The sequence below is a fragment of the Hyperolius riggenbachi genome, chromosome 4, assembly GCF_040937935.1.
Source record: "Hyperolius riggenbachi isolate aHypRig1 chromosome 4, aHypRig1.pri, whole genome shotgun sequence".
NCBI classification, from domain to species: Eukaryota; Metazoa; Chordata; class Amphibia; order Anura; family Hyperoliidae; genus Hyperolius; species Hyperolius riggenbachi.
In genome coordinates, this window is record NC_090649.1 from 457,256,602 (window position 1) to 457,268,842 (window position 12,241).

A 12,241-nucleotide genomic window follows, 5' to 3' on the forward strand; every position below is an offset into this window, starting at 1 on the left:
CAACTGATATATTTCAGTTCTGACAAAATCTTGTCAGAACTAGAAGGGATTGTCGTTAAGGTGCCATCATTAACGGTACAATTTTTCCTTCAGAATCGATTGTTATGATATTTTTATGATCAAATTGTATAGAAAACTGTGCCATGTGTGGCGCAAATTGTTGTGAAATGACTCTTTGGTCGATTGGAAAAGGAAAAAAATATTGTTCCAAAAGATGGATTTTGATTGAATTGGAATAGAAAACCTTATATTGTTCCATAAATGGGAACAATCAATCAATTTAAGTCAGGGTGGGACTTGCAATTTCAAGCTGTGTATATTTGCATAAAAATTTACATAATTGCATGAACTCAGAAGTATTTGCATCTCATACTGACTACCTAGGAAAATGTTGTCTTGTTGAAAGTATGATTAGTGTGAAGGTCCTCTTCAGTGCACCATATTTGTTTGTTATACAAGCATGAGTTACGGAACCCTTCTTGCTATCTGACCGTCTTTTCTCTTCTCTTCCAGGCAACAACCTTGATGCCATCCATGATATAACCGTAGCCTACCCTCGCAACATTCCTCAAACTGAGAAACACATTCTTAGTGGCAACTTCCCCCGGGAAATCCACTTCCACGTCCGTAGGTACCCTGTCGACTGCCTGCCCGCTTCCAAAGAGGAGCTTCAGCTGTGGTGCCAGGAGCGCTGGCAGGAAAAGGAGGAGCGACTCCGTGCCTTCTACGAAGGAGAGAGATACTTCGATGCCTCCAGACGGAGTAAAATCCCTCCCTGCAAATCGGAATTTCGGGTACACTTGATAAAATTTGCGTCCTTGCTCTACTGGACTTCCTTCACCGTGGTATCATTCATCTTTCTCTACATGTATAGCATTGTCCGGTGGTATGCACTAATTGTGATCGTCTTCTATGTCCTCCAGGAGAAGCTATTTGGCGGGCTTGAGATTATCGAACTACTTTGCCACCGATACCATGAAAAACGGCTATTCCCAGCCAACAAGAAAGTATAATACAGGGCTTAATACTTGAAGGAGCTGACCAATTTTTGTTGGAAGCCTCAGCTTTCAACAAGCAGGTCTGGGTACCTTCGTTGGGACCCCTTTCATCTATATCCTGGAAACACTGTGAGTCAACAAGCTAGCTCACATCATAGGAGGGCTAAATGCCAAGTGGAAAGCACCGAGCATTGACCACCCCTTCGAAAGAGTAGTCTACCTGGATGTGTATTGGCCTTGCATCCAGCTACGTTGTCTGTTGAAACAGGTACTTACGGGTGATCTTACTCTTCTGCAGTTGGGCGATGGCCAATGTGCAGTCAATCGTTGAACAGTTTGGAGAAGAGAGCTCTGTCTGTTGCCTCCATGAGATAATTATGTAGATAGACGTAAGCCTGTTTCAAGGGACGCCTGGATCCAACACGGATCTACATTTTTGGGGGAGGTAAAATTTTTATAAACTTTCTATATTGCAAAATGTTCTGCATGTCTAGAAAATTTAATAAGAAAAACGTCCTTTCAGGTGTTTTCATTTAACACCAAGTTCAGGCACAGTCCTTGGAAGCATTTATTAGAAAATTATTTTATATTAAAGTGAACCTGAGGTGAAAATAAACGGATGAGATAAACAATTGTATTTATCCTCCTACTCCTAAAAATGACATATTTTATATTTCAACATTTACAAAGTAGAATGAATGCTTTGTTAACTTTGCTCAATGGCAGCCTATTAAGTGTCCCAAAATGAAAATACATGAACTATTGACCTTTTTTCTATCTCCCTCTGCCCTCAGAAGTTGTATTCTGCCAGGAAATCTTTTATGAGTGCGATTTGCTTATAAGTGATGTTTACTATATTCCCCTACTGACATGACAGAAGCTGTCACTTGCATGCCTGAAAATTAACTCTTTCAGGCAGCAAAAGAAAAAAAACCGAAAAACGGCATGATTATTAATGTTTTTTGCATATACTTTTATCTCATCATGTCACATATTGGCTCGGATACACTTTAAATATGCAACACGGTTGCCCTTTTTGGGAAATAATGGCAGCAACAAATTTTATGTCTTTTCTTCGTCAGCAGAGATGGTCACTGTGATGCAGAAAAGCGTGGTGCCATTGTTTCTGGTTGAACTCAATGGATTTATGTCTTGTTTTCAACCCAACTAAGGGCCCTTTTACGTTAGCAGTGTTTTGCGATTTGCTGGCGGTTCGCAAAACGCACATTAGTACGTTGCTTTGCGACACAATTTTTACTGATCGCAGTCATTCCTGCTGCTTTTTTCTTAAAGGATACCCGAAGTGGCATGTGACATGATGAGATAGACGTGTATGTACAGTGCCAGGCACAGAAATAACTATGCTGTGTTCCTTTTTTTTCTTTCTCTGTATGTATGTAAGTGGCTGACTAAGACAGGAAGTGACTAACAGTGTGACCCTCACTGATAAGAAATTCCAACTATAAAAAAATAGTTAAAACTTAAAAAGTAGATTTACACATAAAATAAAACTGGAATATCTTAAAGGACAACTGAAGTGAGAGGTATATGGAGGCTGCCATATTTATTCCCTTTTAAGCAATACCAGTTGCCTGGCCATCCTGCTGATTCTCTGCCTCTGATACTTTTAGCTATAGACCCTGAACAAGCATGCAGCAGATCAGGTGTTTCTGACATTATTGTCAGATCTGATAAGATTAGCTGCATGCGTGTTCCTGGTATTATTCAGACACTGCCTCAGCCAAATAGATCAGCAGGGCTGCCAGGCAACTGGTATTGTTTAAAAAGGAAATAAATATGGCAGCTTCCATGTACCCATCACTTCAGTTGTCCTTTAAATAGTACTTTTTAGGAGAAGGAAGATAGATACAATACATTATTTAATTCGTTTATTTTCACTTCGGGTGTCCTTTAAGATTGACTTTCTATACAAAGTATAGGAATTTAGGAAGATCACATAGCGGTGCTATGCGTTTTTTTTTCCGATCTGGCAATTCACATTTTTTCCCCTCCTATCACAAATTGCAATCATGCCATACACCTGTCAGATCTTGCAATCATGCCATACACCTGTCAGATCTTGCAATCATGCCATACACCTGTCAGATCTTGCAATCATGCCATACACCTGTCAGATCTTGCAATCATGCCATACACCTGTCAGATCTTACAAATCATATCATTTTTTTTCCGCTTCAGTCTCTCTTTAGAGGGCACCTGAAATATCTTAAAAAAAACCCAAAAACTTTCATTTACCTGGGGCTTCTACAGGCCCCCTGCAGCTGTTCTGCGCCTGCTCTGTCACTCAAAACGCTCCCGGCGATGGGAGCGCAAACAAGGACGTGCGGGCACAGTGGCCATCGCCTGGCAGAAACTGACAGGACTGCTGCAGGGGGCTGGTAGAAGCCCCAGGTAAGTGACGTTGTTTTTTTTTAAGGTATTTAAGGTTCCCTTTAGAGACAAGACACAGAACATTTATATGGCGCTTTTCTCCTGGCAGACTCAAAGCACTTGAGCTGCAGCCACAAGGATATCCTCTGTAGGCAGTAGCAGTGTTATCGAGTCTTGCCCCAGTTCTCCTTACTGAATAGGTGCTGGTTTACTGAACAGGAAGAGCAGAGATTCTTCACCAGTACACTATCCAGGTCCTCCAGCACCCAAGGCTGAGACACCAAAATGCACCCCCCCCCCCCATCCCTCCCACCCCAGCCATCACACACTGATTGCTATGAGACTAAGAGGCACCCCAGGGCCCTCAACGCCTTAATCTCTAGTTATCTGGCTTGCAGTCACTGCCATGTATCCCCTTTCCTTCTTTCACTCTGCTTCAAACACAAGAGAGGGATGATAGCTGAGTGAGTTGTGCGCCCCTCCTAAACTGCGCAATGAGGCTGGAGCCTCTCTCGCCTCTGCCTCAGCCCGGCCCTGCTATCCAGCCAACTTGAGCTCTCTTCTTCCATGTGTTGCTTCCTGCCTTCAGCCTCCCTCTTTTATTTGCAGCCTCCTTTTCCATGTGCAGCAAGTCTTCATTGCTTAGCCACCCCCTTTAGGCAGCAACCACCCTAAGAAATTGCCTCGAGTCTGTGCCTGAACTGGTATATTAAAGGGCCCCTATTATAAAAAAAAATTTAAAATATATGTATAAACATACTTATAAGACGTTTATTTCTCACAGAGTAAAATGTACTGTAAATTACTTGTCTCCTATGTTCCTGTCACTTACAGTTGGTAGTAAAAATCTGACAGGTTTTGGAGTAGTCCATCTCCTCAGGAGGGGGTTCTCGGGGTTTTCTTTATTTTTAAAAGCACTGGGCAGCAGTTGCTCAGTCCACAATAATGTTGAAGCAAGTATGGAAGGTGGCCAATATCTTTGTAAAAAAAAAAAATAAATAAGAGATACTGAGCATCCCCATGAGGAAATGGACTTGTCCAAAATCTGTCCGATTTTTACTGCGTACTGTAAATGACAGGAACATAGGAGAAAGGAAATTTCTGGTGCATTTTTCTCAGCAAGAAATGTGAGATATATATATATATATATATATATATATATATATATATATATATATACATACATTTTTTGCAAAATAGTGGCCCTTGAAACACTTTAAGTTTTCTCCCTTAAAGCCAAAGTTGAGAGTGTTAACTTGACCAGACACTACTTGCCTATCGCACCACGATGTGGCTCCACAGCATCTGTAGGATACCCTGAGCCCTGGTGTAAAGTGAGGTAGACTGCCACATGCTTCCTATGTTTGTAAATCTTTTGACGTTTTGCACTCCTGTGGGGATACCGCAGGCGCCATCAGACAATTTCACTTGTAGCAATGAGACATATCATGGAATGTACACTGTAAATAGCAGCAAGCATAGGATTGGATCAGATGGGTGTCTATAAACTTTTGTGTGTGCCGATTGCATCTGCAAACCGCTCAAGATGTACGTCCGATTCTGAAACCGCAGCGGTAACAGCACAGAAGCTGGGGGGGGAACACTTTAGAGTTGAAGACATCCCTGAAGTCATGGCAGACTGAATCCTCTGTACAGATGGGGTGTTCACCGTGTGAAATTCTTTGTGTTTTTTGTTATAGGGTTAAACAAATGATCCGTCCTCTATATTTAGTTATTCAGTATTAGCAGTTGTGTTATTGTCTTTACCGGTCGATAGACAATCAAGATATTTCTTTGTTTTGTTGTGTGTGTGGTTTTGTTTTTACATTTTATTTTCTGAATTTTTTACTTCTGCCATTAAAGAGGACCTGTAAGGACTAGGAACGGTCAACGAAATGTTAAAGAGGCCCTGTAGTGACATACAGTAGGATGCAGTACATTATTCAGGGTACCCTTTTTAATGGTAATTTCCCTGGATTCAGCATCGGAAACACTTCCTATATCTATAGATTGCTGTGTATTGTTATGTAGCCCCGCCCTCCCGGTGATGTCACAGCCTAGGCTGATAAACTATGTGGAATATTCCTACCAGGTATATTTTGTACTGGCTTCAGATCGCACAGTAAGGGCCTATCTCCACTCGTCAGTTTTTTTGCATGAGCTGTCTAAGGCAGGAGTCACACTTGTCTTTCAGTTTTCTTCACTTTTCAGACTTACAGCAGCTAATGTAATTTATAGAGAAAACTGACAAATTGCGCAAGATGTCAGTTTTTTTTTTCTGCTCTAGAAATCCGCATTCAAGTGTAACCGAGCCCATTGATTAACCATTTCACCCCAAAGGCGTTTTTAACCTAACGGACAGGAGCGATTTTCACCTTTCAGTGCTCACCCCTTTCATTTGCCAATAGCTTAATCACTACTAATCACAATGAAATGATCTATAGCTTGCTTTTTCACCACCAATTGGGCTTTTTGGGGTTGATATTTGTTTTCAGTAATTACTTTATTTTCTATGCATTTTAAAGGGAAAAACAAGGAAAAAATGAAAAAATATACTATTTCTCCAATTCCATCCCCTACAGTTATAATATAAACACTGCTACTGTGCATAAAACCCACACATTTTATCTGCCTGTTTGTCCTGGTTATCACAACATTTTAATTATGTCCCTAGTACAAAGTATGGTGACAATATAATATTTGGAATTAAAGGTGTATTTTTTCTCTGGTTTTTTTTTCACTTTTTTAATGTGCACGTGCACAGGAATGCACGCGCGGAAGCGCACACGCGCACAGCGGCAGAAGCACTGTCTGACATATAAAAACGTCCTGGAGCCATTAAGAGGCTCTAGCAGGACGTTTTTATAAGTCAGCTTGTCATTAAGTGGTTAACGTGAGTTCTCCATTGAAATCGTTTTTTTCTGTGCAGAAGACAGGTATGAACGCTGCCTGACAGTTTTGCATTGCTGTCAATGTATTTTTCTGCATGTGAAAAACATTTAAATGTGAACTAGCCCATTATTGGTTGCAGTTTTCCTGTGCCGAAAATGCACAGAAAACTGACGAGTAGAAACTGGCTCTTATTAAACATTCTGCAGAGCTGCACCTGTCAGCACTAAACATGTCACCACCTGTGATACATTTCTGAATGTAAATCGGGGAGAGGAAAAATGATCAATCACTGACTAAATAATTAATAAATGAATATTGTAAAAAAAAAATAATTTTATTCATTACATTATTTTCACTACAGTCCCACTTAAAAGAAAACCTGTAATGAGAAAAACCTCCCCGGGGGGTACTCACCTCGGGTGGGGGAAGCCTCCGGATCCTATTGAGGCTTCCCCTGTCCTCCTGTGTCCCACGGCGGTCTCGCTCTGGCTCTCCGAACAGAGGGAATGTAAATAGTAAATATTTCGGCTCCCCGCTCGGAGATGGGCAGAAATATCCTATCGCTGTCGGTCCGCTCTACTGCGCAGGCGCGATTCTCCTGCACCTGCACAGTAGAGCGGACCCGACAGAGAGCAGCTATTTCCATGCTGAGAGCCGCAACAGCGCCCCCGCTGGAGCCAGGGAAGGTAAATAAATCAGCGCTTATCAGGCTTGTCGAGCCAGGATTCTGGGACGCTTCGGGGGAGCCAGCGCTGGACTGCCTGCAGCTACAGGGGAGGGGGAAGCCTCATTGGGACCCTGAGACTTCCCCCTCCCGAGGGAAGTACCCTCCAGGGGAACTTTTTTTTTTGTTACAGAGTCTCTTTAAAAAAATGTTCTGTGAAATGCAAATATTAAAGCAACAGTTGCCTTGTTTTGAATTATTTTCCTTATCACAGTGACCTTGTGGGGAGAGATACAAAATAAGAGGAACAGCAGGAGCTTCCTGTGTAAGTAAATACCGTATATATTTTCACCTCACAAGTTAATCTTTATGGCAAGCTGCTAATGGCATTTTACATATGTTGCCGAGCCAAGCAGGTTCCTCATTAAACTTGTATGCCTCCAATCCTGCCAATAGGAATAGCAATCAGAAGTTTTGCTTGATCCTCCCCCCTTGTCTGATCCCTCCCATATTTTATTATCTCCTGGCTGGCATGCCCACAGAAATCCCCCAAAGCACCATTGTCGGCAGGCGTCCCACTTTCTGGCGCATGTACTGACATCACTGCATGCGCCGGACACACACACACTTGGGGGATTAGATTGACGGGTGTATGGCCACTTTAAAGTGGACCTGAACTCATGCACGGGATGCAAGGAAAACACAGATTAATCCACCCTGTTTGTGTTTAGAGTGAAATGCCTGTCTCAGGCTTGGTTCCCACTTGCGCCGGATGTCCGCTCTGATGGTCTGGCTGTAGCCCGGGGCAGATGCGTTACCCCCATAGGCTGTATGGGGGAACGCATGCACCTGCCCGGTATTATTACGTGTGGATTCTTTGCAGAGTGATAAGTGTGAATGGGTCCTATGTGTAAAATAGGAGCCGGTCACTGTCTGTTTAGCAATGAGTGGAGAGCAGACAAATACATGTCTTTCTTAAAAGATTATTATGCTGTTGTTTACATTTTAGAGCAGAGAGGAAGTTCTGAATTCAGGTCCACTTTTAGACACACATAAGATTGTGATTAGCTCTGATTTGCATGGAAGTTGTAGGTAGTTTGGAACGGGGACAAGCACTTGCTCTTGCTGACGATCTAGATTGGCCCATTTTCAAGCTGCATGCAGGTTGCATTACATTCGCATGCAAGCTAAAATGACTGGTGTTGCATTGACCACCTCTAATGATCACATATACAGCGCTCTGCATTTTCCGCAGCAGGCAAGAGCCCCAGCTGTGCTGTGTACAAGGACAGGCTTGTAGCGGAGGGGTAGCGCTGGTAAACATTCGGTCGTGCGCCAGAATTGCTCATCAGAAAGTGGTTTGGAAGTGTTATTTAGTATGCTTGTTATAAGTTTTTAATTATTCATTTTAAAAAAAAAAAGCCTGATCAATGATTGTAATGCTGAATTGCAGCAAACAAGTCTATTTTAATATTTTTGGCTGGATTTGAAAGAGCGCCTGAAGGGGATGTACGGTAGTGTGATATGATTGTAGATGTTTGTATATACGGTAGTTCCCTACCTACTTGGAACGTGCAGATTTTCCCTCCCCTTTTTCAGGTTGGGTTTGTAAGGGTCCCTTGCCCGCTGTCCTACTTCTCAGTCTTACCTGTAAGAATATGGGAAGCACTGCTGACAGGAAGGAAGGCACAGAGAGTAAAGGTGGACATACATCAGACCACTTGGCAGCCGATCAAACATTCAATGTGATTATCATAATCAAATCGGATGAAAATCAGTGCTGCTATTGCATGCCGACCGACAATGCCACCGATCTCAGGACGAAATTGGTCGCATACGTTGATCGCGCATGCTGCAAGATGTTGGGCCGACTTGCTTGATCGGGTCCGCGGTGGTAACAGCGCGCAATTCTGGGACGGACGTGAACCCCCACAATGTCCCCCCTAACGTTAAGTGTGTATGTCGTCCCGCTCCCCCCCCCCCCCCCCCCCCATTGTCCAGTGCATGCTGCACATTCCCTTCCACGGCCTCTGCTTGTCTTACGCCGCTCTGGCTGCATTCCGCTCTACATACACGCGGCCACGTTACTAGGCAACCATGTGGCACGTGTATGTAGAGCGGCATACGACCCAGAGTAGCGGAGGTCACAGAGAGGTCATGTATAACTTACACTGGACACCAGGGGGACACTTAACATTAGGGGGAAACCGGTGAGGAGGTCGGATGTGGCGTCACAAGTCTGATTTCCGAGAGATTTCAGCTTTGAAATTGATCAGGAATCAGCCTGCGGTGTATGGGCAGCTGACAGATCGCTCTTTTATCAGATTCGATTAGAGAGAGATTTGTCTCTTGGTCGAATCTGCCCATCATCGCTAGATGTATGGCTAGCTTAAGGGAACAATTTCAGTAAGACGTTTCTCAATGAAGGAGCAGAAAATGAGAACATTTCAATAAGCTATTTTTCAATGAAGGATGAGCAGAGAGTAGAGAAAATTTCAGTAAGACATTTTTTCAATGAAGAAGCAGAGAGTGAGGAGAAATTGTCAGTAAGATATTTCTAAATGAAGGAGCAGAGAGTAAGGAGAACATTTATGTAAGATATTTCTGAATGAAAAAGCAGATTGTAAGAAGAAAATTTTAGTAAGACCTTTCTCAAGGAAGGAGAAAATTGCAGTAAGATGTTCCTAAATGAAGGAGCAGAAAGAGAGTAAGGAGAACATATTAGTGAGATCTTTCTAAATGAAAGAGCAGAGAGTAAGGAGAAAATTTTATAAAGACATGTCTTAACCACCCTGGCGTTCTATTAAGATCGCCAGGGCGGCTGCGGGTTTTTTTTTTTTAATTAAAAAAAAACTATTTCATGCAGCCAACTGAAAGTTGGCTGCATGAAAGCCCACTAGAGGGCGCTCCGGATGCGTTCTTCTGATGAGCAGCCTTCCTTGTTTCGCTTACCTCGTCGCCATGGCGACGAGCGGAGTGACTTCACGGACGTCAGCCGACGTCCTGACGTCAGCCGCCTCCGATCCAGCCCTTAGCGCTGGCCGGAACTGTTTGTTCCGGCTACGCTGGGCTCAGGCGGCTGGGGGGACCCTCTTTCGCCGTTGCCCGCGGCGGATTGCTGCGCTGCGGCGGCGATCAGGTAGCACACGCGGCTGGCAAAGTGCCGGCTGCGTGTGCTGCTTTTTATTTCATGCAAATCGGCCCAGCAGGGGTTGAGCGCCAGCCTCCGGCGGTAGTGGACGAGCTGAGCTCGTCCATACCGCCCGGCTGGTTAATGAAGGAGCAAGAGAGTAAAGGTGGCCACACACCATACAATTTTTTAAATATCTGTTCAATTTAAGAATTGCAATCAATTTTTCTGACTGATTGTAGCATTTCAAAAATATGACCAATGTACCACACACAAATGTTCAACTTTTTCCCCAATTATGATAAAAATGATTGGATACTCTGACAAAATTTCTAGGGTGTGTATATTAATAAATTGGCAATCTAACACACACCATACAATCTTTAGAAAGATTGAAGAACAAAATCCGGCAGTCCGGATCGATATAAATCGAAAAAAAACGAGAAATCCGATCAGATTTTTCAGTCGAATGGAAAAAAGCTTTAGATTTTTTCGGGAGATCCGATCGTTTTTATCGAATAAACGTAAAATCGGATCATTTTATTGTATCGTGTGTGGCCACCTTAAGGAGAACATTTCTGTAAGATATTTCTGAATGAAAAAGCAGATTGTAAGAAGAAAATTTCAGTAAGACCTTTCTCAAGGAAGGAGAACATTTCAGTAAGATGTTCCTAAATGAAGGAGCAGAGTAAGGAGAAAATTTCAGCAAGATATATCTAAATGAAGGAGCAGAGAGCAAGGGAAACATTTCAGTAAGGTATTTCTCAAGGAAAGAGCAGAGAAAATGTCTGTGAGACCTTTCTCAAGGAAGGAGCAGATTGTAAGGAGAAAAATTTTGTAGCGTATTTCTCAAAGAAAGAGCAGAAAGAAGAAAATCTCAGTGACGCCTCTCAGCAAAAGAGCAGAGTGAGGAGAAAATTTCAGTGAGACCTTTCGCAAGGAAAAAGCAGAGAGTAAGGGGAACTTTTCTTTAAGATATTTCTCAGTAAAGGAGCAGAGACAATTTCAGAGAGTAAGGAAAACATTTTCGTGAGACCTTTCTCAAGAAAAGAGCAGAGTGAGGAGAAAATTCTTTTTTTTTTCCCTCTAAAAATGTATCAGAATTCCTTTACACAATTGATAGAGGATTACCAACAATTAGAGAAAAACACACACATATGAGTTTTGTATAGAAGCGATGTTTTTTTTTTAAATCAAAGAGAAAAAAACTAAAATCTAATATTTATATTGAATCATGTATTAGGTACATTTCCTCTGATGGATTATTGTTTTTTCAAATTAAATCAAAGATGGCTTTATTGGCATGACCAAGATTCATACAGGCATTGCCAAAGCAAGGGGAGAAGGGGGACATGGGAGGGGGTGGGGTAGGGGTACAACGGCTATTGTTTTGTTTTTTTCTCTTTCTGCGTTTAACCCATTCTGTATACAATGGTAAAGGGTCTACATTGCACAGCTGGATCTGTAACCCTTAACACTAAAATAAAGATGATGGGTTTCCAGGAAATTCCGAATTAGAATTATACATATATACAGTAGGTGTATCTCATCATGCTATATTTCACCAAGTTCACTTTACATAAATGTGTATTGTGGCTGAAATTCAGGCAGACACATCTCCACCCACTCTTACTAGTGAAAGGACTCGCAATACAAAATGCCACAGTTCTTTCATGGACTTCAAGATACTGGGACTAGGCCTGTCCCTTTGAAGTCCTCTATGAGGCGGTGTGAGGTGGGACTTTTGGGGGAGTGGCCTCCCAGCTCTGACACTGGCTAGTAATCTTATAGAGCTGGGAGGCGGGGTGGGGTCTCTCCCAGTCCGCTGACACTCATAGGATAGAGCCTGCTAGGATAGGCAACAGGAAAGATCCACAGACTTCAGATGAGTTTGTAAAAAGCCAGATAACTTTATTGCAAAAATCCACAAAAAGGCATTGACAGCCACAGGACGCGTATCGGGCTCAGTATGTGCCCTTAGTCATCGTTTTTGTGGCAAAACAGAAAGTAAACTTTGACCTTGAAGTTAGCAGCTTTTAGCAAAAAAAAAATGTGAAAATCACTCTTCAGTGATTTTCAAGCGATTTTACAGTTTTCCTGTACATTACATTGAGGCGTAATCGCCTCCACAATACTGCAGGACCCGGGTTTGCGTTTGGGAAAATA

At 42.6% G+C, this 12,241-nt stretch overlaps 1 protein-coding gene across 2 annotated transcripts in view; it reads left to right on the forward strand.

Annotated features, from left to right (window-relative positions):
* Positions 1-4,363, forward strand: part of LCLAT1 (lysocardiolipin acyltransferase 1) — a 162,995-nt gene extending 158,632 nt beyond the window's left edge. For both annotated transcript variants that reach the window (XM_068232773.1, XM_068232772.1), the window contains exon 6: positions 514-4,363. In XM_068232773.1, the coding sequence (XP_068088874.1) occupies positions 514-1,013 (500 nt within the window). In that variant the 3' untranslated portion in view covers positions 1,014-4,363. The remainder of the gene's footprint in view (positions 1-513) is intronic.
* Positions 4,364-12,241: the final 7,878 nt, after the last annotated feature.